The 18,739-nt window shown below is 40.5% G+C and overlaps 1 protein-coding gene across 4 annotated transcripts in view; it reads right to left on the bottom strand.

Annotated features, from left to right (window-relative positions):
- SLC11A2 (solute carrier family 11 member 2) overlaps window positions 1-18,739 on the bottom strand; it is a 176,636-nt gene that overhangs the window by 37,803 nt on the left and 120,094 nt on the right. For all 4 annotated transcript variants that reach the window (XM_073613717.1, XM_073613718.1, XM_073613719.1 and 1 more), the window contains exons 13-15: window positions 17,842-17,991; window positions 8,614-8,687; window positions 7,926-8,079 (exon numbers count right to left, since the gene is read on the bottom strand). In XM_073613717.1, the coding sequence (XP_073469818.1) occupies window positions 7,926-8,079; window positions 8,614-8,687; window positions 17,842-17,991 (378 nt within the window). The remainder of the gene's footprint in view (window positions 1-7,925; window positions 8,080-8,613; window positions 8,688-17,841; window positions 17,992-18,739) is intronic.

Raw genomic sequence — 18,739 nt, 5'->3', positions numbered from 1 at the left:
CCAGAACACCGTTAAAGTCTATGGGACATGAAAAATCAAAAGTGCTAATTTTAAAGGCTTATATGCAAGTTATTGTCATAAAAAGTGTTTGGGGACCTGGGTCCTGCCCCGGGGGACATGTATCAATGCAAAAAAAAGTTTTAAATACGGCCATATTTTCGGGAGCAATGATTTTTTTTTAATGCTTAAAGTGAAACAATAAAAATGAAATATTCCTTTAAATATTGTGCCTGGGGGGGTGTCTATAGTATGCCTGTAAAGTGGCGCATTTTTCCCATGCTTAGAACAGTACCACAGCAAAATGAAATTTCTAAAGGAAAAAATGTCATGTAAAACTGATCACGGCTGTATAGAATTGTCGGGTCTCGGCAATATAGATAAAACCATTTGAAAATAAGAGCATGGGATCCCCTCAGTCCTTTACCAGGCCCTTTGGGTCTAGTATGAATATTAAGGGGAACCCCGAACCAGAATTAAAAAAAAAAAAAAATACCGTGGGGGTCCCCCTAAAATCTATCCCAGGCCCTTTAGGTCCGATATGGAAATTAAGGGGAACCCTGCACCAAATTTTAAAGAATGGCGTAGGAGTCCACCCCCAAAATCCATACCAGACCTGATTTTAAGGGGAACCCTGAGCCAAAATTTAAAAAAAAAAAATGGCGAAGGTGTCCCCCTCAAAATCCATACCAGACCCAAAGGGCCTGGTAAAGGACTGGGGGGATCCCATGCTCTTATTTTCAATTAGTTTTATCTATATTGCCGAGACCCAACAATTCATTACAGCCGTGATCAGTTTTACATGACAATTTTTCCTTTAGAAATGCCATTTTGCTGTGGCACTGTTCTAAACATGCAACCTGGCAGGCCGTAAGAAAAGAGGGCCCCCCCCCTCCTGAACCGTACCAGGCCACATGCCCTCAACATGGTTTGTCGGATTTTTTTTTTCCTTTTTCGGTCCGTCGGCGGAGCGATATAAGAAGATGAATGGACATCGTGGGACATTTTTAATTTTATTTATTTTTTAATAAAAGGACTTGTCCCAAGCTGTGTCTTGTTTTTTTATCATTTTGACACTTTTTGTGAAATGGTAGGGGTACATTTGTACCCAGTTACCATTTCACACAGGAGGGGGGGCCGGGATCTGGGGGTCTCCTTGTTAAAGGGGGCTTCCAGATTCCGATAAGCCCCCCCCCGCAGACTCCCACAACCACTGGGCAAGGGTTGTGGGGATGAGGTCCTTGTCCCCATCAACATGGGGACAAGGGCTTTGGGGGGCTACCCCAAAGCACCCTCCCCATGTTGAGGGCATGTGGCCTGGTACGGTTCAGGAGGGGGGTGCTCTCTCGTTCCTCCCTCTTTTCCTGCGGCCTGCCAGGTTGCATGCTCAGATAAGGGTCTGGTATGGATTTTGAGGGGGGGGGCCCCTACGCCATTTTTTAAAAAATGTTGGCGCAGGGTTCCCCTTAAAATCCATACCAGACCCTTCAGGTCTGGTATGGATTTTGGGGGGGACCCCTACGCCATTCTTTAAAAAAAATTGGCACAGGGTTCCCCTTAATTTTCATATCGGACCCAAAGGGCCTGGTATGGATTTTAGGGGGACCCCCACGCAATTTTTTTTTTTTTTTTCAATTTTGGTTCGGGGTTCCCCTCCAATATTCATACCAGTCCCAAAGGGCCTGGTAATGGACTGGGGAGGGGGGAATCCCATGCTCTTTTTTTCAATGAGTTTTATCTATATTGCCGAGACCCGACAATGCATTACAGCCGCGATCAGTTTTTAATGGCAATTTTTCCTTTAGAAATGTCATTTTGCTGTGTTACTGATCTAAACATGGGGAAAATGCGCCACTTTACAGGCATACTATAGGCACCCCCCAGGCACAATATTTAAAGTAATATTTAATTTTTATTGCTTCACTTTAAGCAATAAAAAAAAAAAAATCACTGCTCCCGAACAAACTGCAGTTTTTGAAAAAAATGTTTGCATTTATACATGTCCCCTGGGGCAGGACCCAGGTCCCCAAACACTTTTTGACAATAACTTGCATATAAGCCTTTAAAATTAGCACTTTTGATTATTCATGTCCCATAGACTTTAACGGTGTTTGTGTGTTCTGACAAATTTTTTGCCTGTTTAGTATGTTCTGGAGCGAACCGAACCGGGGGGGGTGTTCGGCCCATCCTTAATAGGAAGTTGAATTGCCGAACAAAAAAAAAAACTTGTCACCTGCTTATCTGTGGGATAGATGCGTGCAAACCACTGGCTGATCAGAATTACACATCCTTTAGAATGTAAAACAGGAACCATATATGTATTTAAACTGTGTATTTAGCTGGTTAAACTTTAATTCAAGACATCATTACAGATATTAGACAAAAATCATAAAACAAGAATGACTACTGGACTTTTGTCACGTGTGCAAAAAAAAAATTAATGTAAAAAGGGACAGATTTATTCAGCGAGGTTGGAATTTTTCAGTACATCTACCTGGAAGTACTGTTTAGGTTGCACAATAACAAATCTTTAAGCAAAATATAGCAATACCATCAACCTTCCACGTGAAAAATAGTTTCTAGAATCACTTCAGAGAGAAAATATAACACTCATCAAGGTATACAGGGGGGAATTTATGAAAACTGGAGCAGCTGTGAATGGCAACCAATTGGCTTTTAGATTTAATTTTCAAAGCGTAACTGAACAAGCTGAAGTTAGAAGCTAATTGGTCGTCTTGCTTAGCTGCTCCAGAGTTTGACTGTTTGGACCATTATCTCTAGACCAGGGGTCTTCAAACTGCGGCCCTCCAGGTGTTCAGGAACTACAATTCCCATCATGCCTAGTCATGTCTGTGAATGTCAGAGTTTTACAATGCCTCATGGGATGTGTAGTTCTGCAACAGCTGGTGGGCCGTAGTTTGAGGATCCCTGCTCTAGACAGACAGTTGTAAATGCCACTCCAGCCTGTAAGACTCATATCTGTTATTACCACATTCCTGTGATGGAATGACTTTCCTAGTTTTCCTGAGCAGGACTGGAGATTGACCATGCCAGAAAGATTTATGTTTGACTGGACAGAAGCATTGAGCTATCCAAGGATTGGATCTGCTTGTTCCATGTTTTGAGGATGTTGAGCTGAAGGGGTCTGGAGTGAAATTGGGCTAGAATCCTCAAGCAGAAGTAAACTGAGGGGTGTCAATGTGATCTGAGAGTCCAAGAGCTGAATCTTGCCCTAGGGAGGCAAACAACTAGTGAAAGATTTTTTACATTAATGCAGTTAATGCATTAATATAAAAAAAAAAAAAAAACAAACTTGTGAAGTCTAGTATTTGGTGGATAGGTTTGAATAAAAACTTTTAAACTATTCTTTTGAAGAAACTGGTATAACCTGAGGCTGGTGCAAGGCAGTCATCAAATCTGCCTATCTTTGGTCTTAAGCTGACAGATTGGAAAGTGAGAAAGAAAGAAAGCAAACGCCAACAGATGTTCCACATATTCAGAGTAAGGTGTGCCCCCTCAATGTGAACAGGGCTTATGGGAAGGCTCAGTTTTGATGTTGCCACCTGGAGAGAATGGAAAGACCCCTTTAAGTACAGGTAGAAGCCGTAGGAGTAGAAGACTTTAGGCTTTTTCCTATGAAGTAGGAGTAACTTTCCCCTTGCTACTGCCTTGAAGAATTTGCAAAGGAATTCCCCAAAAGGGGCTTTTACCATCAAATGGCATGCGTAGAAGACATTTCTTACAAGCATATATAGCAGACCAAGCTTTTAGCCACAAAATCCTGCGCATGTTCACAGATATAAAAAATGCCTGAGACTTGTCTAATGACAAAATAATAGGGCTGAAGACATCTGTTGTAAGTGTTCTAAGAGAGCAGACCAGTTTGTGTTCTCTAATCATTGGTCTCAATCAGTTGGCAATAGTCTAGCAAATAGACATGGTAGCAAAGAGCAAATAAGGCCTTTAAAAAGCTTCAAAACGCCTATCAACAAAATCCCTAAGAGGGCACATTCTAAACCGTAACTGTAAGGTGTTTGCTGAGAACTGTAATGGCAGAATTCACTACGGAATAGACCATTTCTTTTTAAAATCTTTTTCCATTGGATAAATATCAGCAAAAAGCTTAGGAGTATAAACCTTTCAGGGCTGAGCCAGTCCCCAAAATGCATAATCAATCTGTACATGTATGGGAAATTTTATTTTAGACTTAACCAGTCGCTTGGTACCCACAGGGGTCTGTTTCGACTATGGAGAATCAGGTGCTGTAAGGCAAAGACTAGTGCACACTACATCAATTAATTCGTCTACAGTGGAAAGCATTTAGCGCAAGGCCAAAAGTTCTCCCCAAAATTCTGATTCCTGATAAGGGTTAAAAGGAAAAAGAGGGTGTGTAGTGTCTTTTGGCCTCTGGAAACCAAAGGTTCTAGAAGTGAAATTTTCTATAAAAAAATAAAAAAAATCAGACTGTGGCATAGAAATCTGCTTTCGACATCAAGCCACATGGTGTGTGCCCGAGAGGGAGCCAGAGTCAGATGAGAGGGAGCCAGAGTCAGATGAGAGGAGTGGTGTCAAAATAGGACATTGCTCTGGGACAAGGGAACAGCTATCACCACAAGTGAGTTCTGTGTTTCTTGCAGGCCATCTACCAAACGCATGCTATTCGGCCCTTTTTGTCCCAACTTCCTACTTGTGATCTGCATTTCTAGTGAGAGAATCACTAGTGGGGTACTTCACAGGGGTGCCAAATGGATAGAGTTGTGTGTCTGGAGCAGAAGCCGCTATAACCCAGGTCGGACCCATAACCCAGGACTGAGTTCCTGTGGCTTTGACTCTGCAGAAGGTGGTCACAGTAATGCTGGAACATACTACTTGTGGTCTTGACAGAACTGGGTGGTAGAAACACACCATCTGGGAGGTGTGATGCTTTTACCTCATCCTTCTAAAACTAAGAACAGATAGGTGTGTAAAAACAATTTAAATGTTTTTGCTGTGGAGCAATAAGAGATAAATTGGTAGGGGTTGCCAAATAAAGTGAAAAACAACTCTGACCACTAAATCAGCTAGTTTTATGTCCTGTGGATAGTGTTTTTATAGCCAGGAACCAGGGTTCATAAATACTGAGACTCTATTTTACCCTACTCGCAACACTAAGGCATTTAAAATCCAGGCTTCACCTGTCACAGTGAGCATACTCCAGAATGGGTCATCAAGGTCTGAGAACCATAGAATTGGACCATGACCGTGGAGCTGTATAGCATGCTGCAGCTAACTTCACAATTTGTGCAAAGGTGAGCACCTAATGCAGGATCCTGCCCGATTTTGTCCAGGAATACCAGGTAATGTCTGGAAAGTGCCACAATGCAGAGCCCAGTAGACAAAGATCACATTCTAGGCTATTCCCACAATCGTTAATTCGAGTGGGGTCAAAGTACAGCTTTCAAAGCTGTTGCCAACGATATGTCGATCCAGATAGCTGCTATATATAAAGACTAGAAATGTGGAAATCTTGCATGAGATCACCGAAGAAAAAAAAGAATTGATATGTATCAAGAATTTTGGTTGAAGTCAATAATGAATAAGTATTACAAAATAAAAAGGCTAGCAAAAATATGGTTAGACTGAAAACTAAGAAAGGGGCTTCCAACCTTCAAGAACATTAGCAAAAAATTGAGGCATGATGGTCAGAGGCAGGGTTATCAGGAGATGGCTCTAACAATTTCTGTTTGGAAGTGTCCAAACCTCCTGAAGGCAGCCATAGAATTCCTACATCCCTTAGTGGGCAATATAGAATATAAACATTACTAGCTTACTCCTGAAAATGTTAGTTTGCCTTGTCTGGCTACACTATTTCCAATAGGCCTGGTACAAGCATGCAGCAAATAAAAGTCTGAGAAATGTCACAATTCCATAATAATATATATATACACACACACACACACACAGTGGGGACGGAAAGTATTCAGACCCCCTTAAATTTTTCACTCTGTTATATTGCAGCCATTTGTTAAAATCATTTAACTCAGGTGCTGTCCATTTCTTCTGATCATCCTTGAGATGGTTCTACGCCTTCATTTGAGTCCAGCTGTGTTTGATTATACTGATTGGACTTGATTGTGAAAGCCAAACACCTGTCTATATAAGACCTTACAGCTCACAGTGCATGTCAGAGCAAATGAGAATCATGAGGTCAAAAGGAACTGCCTGAAGAGCTCAGAGACAGAATTGTGGCAAGGCACAGATCTGGCCAAGGTTACAAAAAAAATTCTACTGCACTTAAGGTTCCTAAAAGCACAGTGGCCTCCATAATCCTTAAATGGAAGACGTTTGGGATGACCAGAACTCTTCCTAGAGCTGTCCATCCGGCCAAACTGAGCTATCGGGGGAGAAGAGTCTTGGTGAGAGAGGTAAAGAAGAACCCAAAAATCACTGTGGCTGAGCTCCAGAGATGCAGTCGGGAGATGGGAGAATGTTGTAGAAAGTCAACCATCACTGCAGCCCTCCACCAGTCGGGGCTTTATGGCAGAGTGGCCCGACGGAAGCCTCTCCTCAGTGCAAGACACATGAAAGCCCGCATGGAGTTTTCTAAAAAAAACACCTGAAGGACTCCAAGATGGTGAGAAATAAGATTCTCTGGTCTGATTTTTAGCCTTAATTCTAAGTGGTATGTGTGGAGAAAACTAGGCACTGCTCAACACCTGTCCAATACAGTCCCAACAGTGAAGCATGGTGGTGGCAGCATCATGCTGTGAGGGTGTTTTTCAGCTGCAGGGACAGGACGACTGGTTGCAATCGAGGGAAAGATGAATGTGGCCAAGTGCAGGGATATCCTGGACGAAGACCTTCTCCAGAGTGCTCAGGACCTCAGACTGGGCCAAAGGTTTACCTTCCAACAAGACAATGACCCTAAGCACACAGCTAAAATAATGAAGGAATGGCTTCACAACAACCCCGTGACTGTTCTTGAATGGCCCAGCCAGAGCCCTGACTTAAACCCAATTGAGCATCTCTGGAGAGACCTAAAAATGGCTGTCCACCAACGTTTACCATCCAACCTGACAGAACTGGAGAGAATCTGCAAGGAGAAATGGCAGAGGATCCCCAAATCCAGGTGTGAAAAACTTGTTGCATCTTTCCCAAAAAGACTCGTGACTGTATTAGATCAAAAGGGTGCTTCTACTAAATACTGAGCAAAGGGTGTGAATACTTAGGATCATGTGATATTTCAGTTTTTCTTTTTTAATAAATCTGCAAAAATGTCAACAATTCTGTGTTTTTCTGTCAATATGGGGTGCTGTGTGTACATTCATGAGGAAAAAAAAAAAAAAACTTAAATGATTTTAGCAAATGGCTGCAATATAACAAAAAGTGAAAAATTTAAGGGGGTCTGAAAACTTTCCGTTCCCACTGTGTGTGTGTATATATATATATATATATATATATATATATATATCCCAGGCAACAATTACATCAGCAATGGCCTTCTACAATGTTAGACAAAAGGAAATGCTGCATTTTTGTTTTCCATTGTACAAAGTCATATTGCTCTTCCTCTAAGGCAAGATGAAGTCAGCAGCCAGGTGAGCATAAAATTCTTTATTTCTTCACAAGGAGTACAAAGGTCATAAACAGCCAACATTGACGCGTTTCAGCCTGAAACGCATCAGTGCTGGCTCTTGTATGGAACCTTTATACTCCTCGTGAAGAAATTTAAAAAAAAATGTATTTATGCTCACCTGGCTGCCGACTTCATCTTGCATTAGAGGACTTCTGCGATTGCGGTTGGAGGCCGCTAGTCAAGCACGGTGATTGCATGAGAAGAGCTCTAGCCCTTTCCAAATACGGTATTGGGTAGCAGCACTACAGTTTTTGATATTGCTTTTCCTGTTCTATTTCTGATAAGCTACTGCAAACATCACTATCATACTCACCAAATATGCCACGAAGCAGAGATATGCAACAGACAAGATGGCCGCTCCAATATACAGACCGAGGTTGCCAAGGGCTGACACGTATATGATCACAAAGTATATGTTTATGCAGCATATGATAAGGATCAGGATGCCACCAGCTATCTTCCAACCCCTGTGATGTTAAGGAATAGATTGTTAAAATAACCACCTTTATAAGGAATTAGCTTCAGTTACATTGATAGTTTACAATGAAATATCACTTGCACTGTTTGAAAGTCCAGAGTTACAAGCTTATACAGAGAAAAAGGCTGGTACCCAATGGTGACCAGAAGGACAATATCATTCACATAGAAAGGCAAGATATGCCCATCTTCTTCTAGTATGGTCACCCTGGGCATTAAGGGGACAACAAGGCAATGCGTAAACCACTGATCAAAGCATAATACTGCATGTGGCAATATAATAACATGCCTATTTCAAAGCTGCTAAGAGAAAGGCAAAGGAATGTAATGAATCTGGTCAAAGAAGTTTAAGTTAGTTTGTCCCTACGTAAAATGTGGCTAGCAGCACCTTGCAAAAAGTAAAATATATATTGTAAATGTGAAAGATATGGACACAGATGGGGTTTAGGAAACTATACAATGAAAAGGAAATACAACACCCCCACAAGCATATAAAATTACATACTTTGTGTTTATATACTTACAGCCCATTTGCAAAGTCGTTCATTACGGACTTCATGCTGGTGAATGTTAGCACTGGGATCAGAGCAAATGGAAGCTAAAACATCAAGGAGAAATAATCACTGTCACAGTTGTGGATAAGACACCTAACATACAGTATAGGGTATAAGCACTGCACAATGGTTATGTACTGTTAAAGCCTATGCCCAAACACATTGGTTTTCTTTTGGAAAAAGTGGGGAAGGGTTAGAACCTGCATACAATTTTTGTACTGACCGAGTAGAAAATGATTGGGTGCCAAATGAAAATGTGTTCGATTTTCTACACGTGTATACAACGCATAAAAGAGAAAGTGTATATATATGCCTGTATTTATGTTGTCAACAGTACTTTAGTAACACTTAAAAAAAAAAAAAGTTAAAGTGGTTCTAAAGCCTAAACATTTTTTAACCTTCATGCATTCCTTGCATAAAGGTAAAACACGCTTGGGCATCAGCACCCTCCCTCACCCCTCCCCCTTTTACTTACGCGAGTCCTCATTCGATCCAGCGCTGTGCACGTCTGCAGCTCTTCTCTCCCCTCACTTCCATGTCTCACTGGCTTTGCTGGGGAAGTGGGAGCCATTGGCTCCCAGTGCCGTCAATCAAAGCCAGCGAAGGAGGAGCTGGGGGCGGGGCAGAGTCCCACCGTCTGTATCATGGGACACTTCATTGGCTGCAATGTTTGCGCTAGAAAAGTGAATCACTAAGTAGTGTAGAAAAGGATAACAGCCCAAGAGTATCTCTCTTAAAAAACAAATCAGCTCCAATATTTCTGCCCCAACAGGATCTGTTATGTCTTCCTATACATAACTGACAGAAGCAATAAAGGGAACCTATGAGGCCAGCAATGTGAGAGCTGCCAATGGGACTTGGCTTTTGCTGATGCCTCTTCGATTAGGCAAAATTCTCCTCCGCCCATGTCCACCTCCCCGCTGTCACAGTCTCTGATAGGAGGGCAGGCATTCACAGATCATGTTTATTCTTATAAGCTGCAAGTATGGCTTCTTTGAATTGTGGAGCTAGGCAGAAAGTGTGGGTATTGTCGGGCTCTCTCGAGGAGATCTTGTGATAGTTAAATTAAACCCTGCCACACCGGAAGATTACAGAGACAGGGGCGCAGAAGGCATGGCTGGAGGAGAGCGGACATAGGCATTCTTGGTGAGATCCTGTGACAGCCCATTTGTTCAAATAACCTGTGCCATACCTGAAGATTACAGCAGTGGGGGTGGGGGGCATGGATGAAGGAGGAACTCGCCTAATAAATGAGGCATCAGCACAAGGGACACACATTCTACTGACTGCAAGTTATGTCCCTTGCGGTGATTTTCTTTTTTTGGGCTGCACCTAGGCTTCAAGGCGCAGGTGACAATGCCACCATCCTGATCACTACTTCCAAGAGTCAGTAACTTGGAACAAGTACACAGGGCAGCATTTCACTCTTTGCAAACTTCCACAGCTCCACATTTGTTTCAAGTCAGTGACTCTTTAGGCAGTAGTAAACGCCACTTGGTGACTTGTACTACAGGTAAGCTTATAATAACTGAATAACTCCTAAGTGCTCACCGTATTGGGGATATTCACCATTATTGCAGCCGGTGATTTCACTGGTGCATGTGCACTGCGTTCTGAAGGGATGGCATACAGAGTATGCCATCCCTTTAGAGTGCTGAGCCACAATCGTGGCTCCCATGCACATGTGTGGGATTGACACCATCGTGGCTCAGCCATTCAAACGGCCGGAGCACACAAACCCGGAAGGAAGACGAAGTGAAGATGGAAGCCCTGTCAGCGATGAAGGGCTTCGTTTTAAGGCAAGTCTTTCACAATGTGCTGGTATGTGTTGCATACACATTATGCTCTTAACTTGCAGGGGGAATTTCTTTTTTGTCAGACTTTACTCCAGATATGTGCATAATGATGATGATGATAATGATGGGTTTACTGGTGAGATGTAATGATATATTTGGACTAATAAACTGTTTCTAAACCTCTCAATAAATTACTATCATATAAGTACAATCTGCCAACCAACAGAATTCAAGCTAAAATTAAAAACACATACATTGCATATTAAATACATACTGCACATCTAACTTAAAATGAAAAAAGCCCCTCACATTTAAAACTTGATGGGTCGTGGAAAGATACAGTTTAGCAGCCTGGTGGTACGAGAGAAAATACTCCTATATTGCCAGCCAGAAGGTAGCACTGGAAACAAGGCATTCGCAGGATGGAAGCTATACTTCAAAATATTAATAGTTCTCTGAAGACACTTCCCCTCCCCCAGTTATTCAATACTCTGTAAAAACATCCCTTTACTTACTTACTAATCTTCTGCATGGTTTTTATTACCTGCTGAAAGGCATTTCTGTCATGGACCGTGCACATCCCTTAAAGTAGAGAGCTATGATAAGCCGGAACACTCTTGGTTGCAGCCTTATAGAACCTGAGGAGCACCTGCTCGGAAAACCTGCCCTCCACAGCTTTTTTAACGGTTTGCCAACCAGCAGCAAAGCGGCCTCCCTGCGCTGGATCACATACCTAGTACATGATCTTGCACGCTCCGGCAGGGGGCGCGCCCACCAGCCTGGCTGTGTTTCGTATCAGCACATGCTGATCACCGGTTCCAGGGCTGAAGTGGTTAAGCACACACACATAGCTACAGTTATTCATGTCTGCTTACACCAGAACAAACTGCATAACGGGGACAAATTACTATAAAATGTTTAATATAATCGAATACAAACAAGCTAAATCAAGCTTAACCAGTTGTCTACGGTGTGTCTTACAAACATCCAAAGAAAAAAACCTCCTCTGTACACAGGTCGTCTCTTGTACATCCTGCAGTTTTTATCTTTTCTCATCTCCCCCTGTGAGATCCTATGACTGGGAGCTAGTCAGAAGCCTTCCTCACTGAATGGTCACTCTGACAGACAATCACTGTGAGCATTCAGTGTAACATTTTAAGCGAAAACAACAAACAAGTAACACAGTAGTTATCTTATCTCCTGGTTCTCTGACAGACAGATATGCGAGTCAGGAAGTTTTTTTTTTTAAATAGTTTTTATTTGTTTTGATAGAAAGTAGTTTACAGGTTCAGATAGTACAATTGCATCCATAAACAAATCTCTTTTACAGAATATAAAAGAAAGTGCAATAGCCCAACGAGGGGCCAACTATTATAGTTATACATCATTTACCAAATTCCTCAACGGAGGAATGGGCTATACCACTGGTCATGTAAGGGTAATGAGTGTGGACCTCATAGGGCCCCCAACCTAAAATGTCAATGCTATATACAGTAGGGATATTTCCGTTAACACAACATCCACACCAAACACGCACCTGTCTACACTCTTCCATACAAAAAGGCAAACTTTGTCCAGCCCTGCCACCTCCACACCCTCCCTCCAGGCACACAAATGGCCCACCATCAGAGGTCACAGCCTCGCCTAGATGCCAAAATTTATCAAGGGGAGGCCGGAGACAGTTATTATTGTGAGAGTTGAGTGTCCTTCCAAAAGGAGTTTGCTATATCAAGCCAGGGCTGCAAGATCTTAGAAATTTTTTTTGGGCAGGCCCTACCCTTATACACCAGTTTAAAAATTGGTATAACTTTATTCTTCATACGGTACTTGTATATCTGGGGCAGTTGCAGTCTTCCATTGCATCAAAATTAATTTTCTGGCATAAAACTGTATTGTACGGACAAGAGTTCGATTATGAGTCCTGTGTATGAAATCATTCAGCACCCCCAATAGTCCAACCTCCAGGGTGAGTCAGGAAGTTAACTCATAATTAACCAGGACATGCTCTTATTTTACTATTTAACAAATTAATTTCAACCTGTATAATTACTATTTAACAGTTTCATCTCCTGTTCCATGTTTCTATTTTAAATTATTTGCTGGAAAAAAATTATTATAAAGCACGTTACATATAGAAATTTAATATATATATATATATATATATATATATATATATATATATATATATATATATATATATATATATATATATATATATATATATATATATACACACACACACACACACATTGTTATCAAGGATTTACTGTTAACAATATGTGGTTTAGGGTATATCTGTTTTATTTTAAATTGGTAAGAATTTTAAATTACTGATGCATTATGAGAAAAATGAAATGTATGCAAAAAAAAAAAAAAAAAAATGAATCCTTTTGTAAAAAAAAAAAAAAAACTTTAACATGCTTTGTACGAAAAATGTAATGTTATTGTTGCAGTAAAATCGAACAAGCAGCAGAATAAAATGTAAAAGTTTTCCCTACATTAATGGTACTTGTGTTCAAAATATTACTGATCGAACTTGATAAAATACATTTTTTTTTCAGATTTTTACTCCCCCCCCCCCCTTAAAAAAACAAATAAATGTAGAAAATTCTCAGAGGACTTTAGGGTCACAAGAAAGCCCTTTTTGTTCCCCCCCCCCCCCCCCCTAAAAAAATATAAATATGTATAAATTAATTATCATAAGTAATTACAAAGTTATAGACTCATGAACAGACACATAGCAGAAATGTGAAAATATGGTCTTGTCCATAGGGGGTAAACAGGTGTGAGAGCCGACGTGGTAAAGGCAAAATATAATTATAGCATTGAAAAAAGGTAGTAAACAACAACAAAATATTACAGTGTGAATAGCAGTGTACTGCCACACACAAAGGTTATGTACTTTCATTTCATATATGTAGTGAGCCCATATTTAATCTGAGATGCTCTTGGAAAAAATATCTCATTGAGCACAGACATGTAACCAGTGCTTCAGATTCCGTCAACCCCCTCTATGGCCTGGCCTTAAAAGGTGGCCTTGGCATACAAAATAAAAACTGAAAATCAATAAAATGTCAGTGGACACTAGAAAGGGTCATATGTATTTTATGGAGCCAACTGGTCAAAAAAGATAATACTAAACAATCTTTCATAGCAGTCTTATTGATAATGGCACATTTGCTCCATAAGCGTGTTTACTGCAGTCCTTGGCCTGTGCTAATCTCTATCACAAAGACCACAATGGAATAAATAGTAGTAACTACCAAGCTGGCCAAGAAACTATATTTTTGCATTAAATGTAATGATACAGTAGTCATTGTTTATTGAGCCATTTAGTGGAAGACTTTCTGTACAGAAAACATACAGCAAACCCATTTAAGCTGCTCAATAATAATTTTAAATAGCGGAATCTAATGTCGATCTACCCTCAAGCCCTCTCATAAGCAACAGCAGGACTCTTCAAGTTTTTTTTTTCAACAAACTGAAATTCAATTTCAGTAGACTACCACTGTTAAACAAAGCCATTTATAAATATTAGTTGCACTTTTAGTGCTCTAACCCTTTATAGACAGTGGTAGGTCCCCCTGACAATCCCATTACAAAGCTTCCATCTGCTCTCCCTCATGCTGGAGCACTGACCAAGAGACAAAAGTGCTCCCCAGTCCTTTGGATGTCACCGACTACCACTAGATAACCACACTACCATGCACAGGGTATGACGCACAGAAAAAATTACTGCTGGGGATATAGTGAGTCCTACAAGTTGCTGGCAGTAACATTTAGACTCACTAGAACATAGGCTTTATGAAGATAGCAATATCACTGAACAATTTAATCTCAGCTTTCATTCTGCAATTTTGTAGAAGCAATTTGCAGTCAAGCATTCACATCTAAATATTCTACAATCCATTAAACCCTATCAGTGCTAGTTAATGGCTTGGAATATAACTAAAAGGTAGCCCTCTAAAGGATACCGACCTAGGGTACTGCCAAGCACTGCAGTTCCACCTCAACAGTTTTAATAATGGCAGGAAAAAGGGAAGTTGTACTTCAGGCAGATTTAACAGACAAAAATTCATGAAGCTCTGTAATCATTGATAGTATAAAGGGATCTATGTTATCTTGAAATCTTGCATCCTAACCACTTTGCCTATCTGAATGTACTATGTTTATTCAGAGTCCAAAGGGTTTAAAACAAAATAAACTGCAATAGAAGCCATGAGCTTGTTACTGTTTTGTTCGGCTGCCTCCTGTCTGTAATGTACAAGTGATCGGGGCAGCTGTACAGCCGCCCAATTTTTTCAGTGCTCCCCGATCTCCTCTGCTGTGCATGACTCTGGAAGTGCTCAGCTCTCAGCATTTCTGGCTTTAGAGATGTCAGAATTCTGGCTCAAAAGCAGGGTGCAGAGCCAATCAAGCACAATCTGTGCTTGATCGGCTGTAGCAAAGGGCAGGGGAGACATTATGGTTCACTAGACTCCTAATGTCTTTATAAAGAGTACCTGTCACCTGCCCAATACTATCACATAGGGGGCTTGATGTGATAGCAATAAAGTTAAAATAAAAAAAATAAAAAAATAGTAAAAAAATAATAAAATTTTACATACAAATTAAAAAACAACCCAAGTATGCTGTGCACACTCGAAATGCAAGAGCAAGCACAGAATGCACATGTGTATGTAAACTGCTATTGCACCACACATATTGCATATCGCTGTGAATATCAGAGTGAGAGCAATAATACTAGGGCTATCAATTTAGGAGTACTCAAACTGATCAGCTGACAAGGCATATGAAGAACCAACTATTGATAACTTTGGGCAGCACAATTTTCACCATTTTGCAGGCTGTTTTGGGGCTTGATAAAATTTGATATCCATTTACTCCACACCATTTCTTTTATTCTGTACAATAAAATTTATTTTCCTGTATCATTTCCTGAAAAATAAGGATTTGATAAATAGCTGTGCAAATATTATGCAATATAAAAAATTGCAACAACCATCTTTTTATTGTATAGGGCCTCTGCATTCCGAAAAAATAGAAACCGCTGCTGTAAAAATATATCTATATTACAGGGCTACCACAGACAATTTAAATATATACGAAAAAAAAAAAAATCAACTAAAGCACCAACCAATTCCATGGAAAACTTGGGTATTCCTTTGTTTTTAGTATGCATTTTGTGTCTTTAACCACTTCTCGTCTGACCTATTGTAATATGGTGGGGCAGGTGCTCCGTTATTCCAGGTGGATATCATATGATGTCCAAGAAATATCAAAAACTGCACTAAGACAAATACATTAAAAAAAAAAAAATAAAACATTGAGAGGAGTTATAGCCAAAACTGATCCCTCAGGAGCTGCAATTCTCATGTATAACATTAATACAAAAAAGATGATTTGGAAAATTAGAATCGCACTATCCATAAATTAACCAAAAATCAAACTGATCTCATAAGTACATCTGATAATAGTGAATAATTCATAAATAATAAAAATCAAAAACTCCCCAAAAACTAAAATGTGCATGAACAGATTGAGTAGTGAAACCAAACATTAATGGGTCCATGAGTAATTGATTGAAGAGATAACATACATCAATGTAAAAAATTATTAGTTCATAATTTATATACTTGGATTGTGAATGTGAAAAAAGCAATCTAGTGAACAAATAAATAAAAAACCTCCCGTGCAAAAATTAAAAGTCCATATAATATGAGCAAGCCATCCTCAGAAACACTGGATGAAAAGCTGTGTTGAATCCACCAGCAGATCAGCAGAAATGAACTCTTACCAGAGTTCCATGATCCCCCATAACAGAGGATCAGGGAATGCATGTAAGGAAACACTGTATGGCTCCAAGGACATCGAGCACAGTCACAGCCAGGCGGTCCCCTCCCAACCGATCAGATCATAAGGATCCTCATTAAAGCAACTAGCCGGGATCCCTAGGAACTACTAGATCATCTTAATTAGTGCAAAACAAGCCCATCGGCAGTTGGGACTTTGACTGGATTTCTGCAGCTATGGACTGGGGATTTCCCAGCTGCACTTGCTTCTAAGAACTGTCTCCTTATCTCTTCAGGACCATCTTTCGAAGAACAAAAAAATTAGGCTGGATACGTCCCGCAAGTGTGACAGCTCAGTCACACCTTCTAGATGTTTACACGTCATGTTGCTGTGCTTGTGGGTCAGCTTTTTATCCAGTGTTTCTGAGGATGGCTTGCTCATATTATATGGAATTTTATTTATTTTTTTTTTTTATTTGTTCACTAGATTGCTTTTTTCACATTCACAATCCAAGTATATAAATTATGGACTTATAATTTTTTACAATCAATCAATTACTCACGGACCCATTAATGTTTGGTTAATTTATGGATAGCGCAATTCTAATTTTCCAAATCATACGATGTCCTCTTGCCCAACCCCTGAGGAGTGCAGCACTGCGATCTCTGATCTGACTGCTGCAAGAAGATTACAGTGATCAGTACCAGGCCACTGTGACTGGCCCAGGTAACGTGATCACTGTGACCAATCACAGCCATCACATGAACGCAAACTATCATACAGTAAATGGCTTCCATTCATGATAGCATTGCCCACTATTGCGATCTCTGTAAATGAGTGATCACATGGTCAGGGCCAACCATAGCAATCACAATAGGAAACCGTCATGAATGAAAGACATTCATGACAGTTAAAACTGTAACAAGCAAATCACAGATAAAAAAAAAAATCCCAATCACCTTCTCAGAATAGCGCAGTGTCACTATGGTGACATGCATCACTTTAACCTTGTATTGGTTTCCTGCAGTCTAAAGCACAGCAAAGCTAAGAGAGGGGGATAGAGAACAAGAACAAGGAGACAATCAGGTGTGCTGCAGTGCAAGAAACACGCTGACAGGAGGAGAGAGAAGAGTGCCAGAGCGATGTATTCACCAGTGTTCTACTTTTCCTTATTCACTGTCCGGTCACAGGCTGAGGGTGGGGCAGGGAACTGTGAGTGAAAGTGAAACTGAAGCAGTGAAAGATCAGATGGCCTTCCCAGATAGACACAGCAGAGCTGTGTAATTCCCAGAATTGGAAGGACAGAAATAAAATTCTTTGGCAGGTAAAACAGCTTTCTTATACAGATTTTACCTTTGCCTGATGTTCAGATTTAACAGACTAAGCAAATATAATTACATTTACTCAATACTAGTAATTGAGTGTGTGTGTGTGTATATATGCTCCAATTATGATGTAAAACAGTAAAATCATTCATCGTCAGACTTCATCTAAAATGCATTTATTAATAAGAGCTCTGTAAAGATTTCACTGGATTAAAAAGAAAAAGTAGTCTAGTCTAGACCAATCCTGTTACAGGATAGCCTGTCATATGACTGAAGCATCTTACCTGCAGGCTTTGAAGCACATTGAGGAAATCATTCATGCCAGTAAGGTGCTGAACATCCTGGAAAATGGCTACCAGCAGAGTAGGAGTAATAGCGATAGATCGGGTAAGGACCACTCGAGCAAACCGGGACCACTTTAGGTTAAGAAAACCCTGTAAGATTAAAAAAAAAAAAATTGTTACCTAAAGCATACTGGTTAATACAATTATTAGGACCCAAAGCACATCACTTCAAAGTGTGCGTTGAAGCCTTGTGTACATTATATCTTTTGCAGCAATTTACATGTGTGCTTCTCATGCACACCTACAGTATCTACAGATTGGTGATCTCTGCCTGAACACATCTGCCATACAGGCGGAAAAAAAACACAATAAGTGTATATTGATTGGTTTGCCCAAAACTTATAGTGTCTACAAACCATGAGAAAGGTTTATGGCATTTTTTATTTATTTATTTTTTTTTACTAGTAATGGCGGTGATCTGCGATTTGTAGTAGTACTGCGACATTGCGGTGGACAGATCGGACACTTTTGACACATTTTTGGGACCATTGACATTTATACAGCGATCAGAGCTATAAAAATGCACTGATTACTGTGTAAATGTCACTGGTAGGGAAGGGTTAACAGGGCGATCAAGGGGTTAAATGTGTGTTCCCTGGATGTGTTCTAACTGTATGGGGATAGGACTGACTGGGGGAGGAGACATATCGTTGTTTCTACTATGTAGGAACAAACGACATGTATCCTCTCCCCTGACAAAACAGCCACGTGCTGGCTCTCGTGGTGGCGATCGCACTGCTCCTAAGGGAACAACGTACCCATACGTTGTTTTGCCCAGCTGTGCCATTCTGCCGACGTATATCGGCATGAGCCGGTCAGCAAGCGGTTAAAGAGGTTT

The sequence above is a fragment of the Aquarana catesbeiana genome, linkage group LG02 (genome assembly GCF_042186555.1).
Source record: "Aquarana catesbeiana isolate 2022-GZ linkage group LG02, ASM4218655v1, whole genome shotgun sequence".
Taxonomy (NCBI): domain Eukaryota; kingdom Metazoa; phylum Chordata; class Amphibia; order Anura; family Ranidae; genus Aquarana; species Aquarana catesbeiana.
This window is presented reverse-complemented; position numbering and strand designations above follow the sequence as displayed.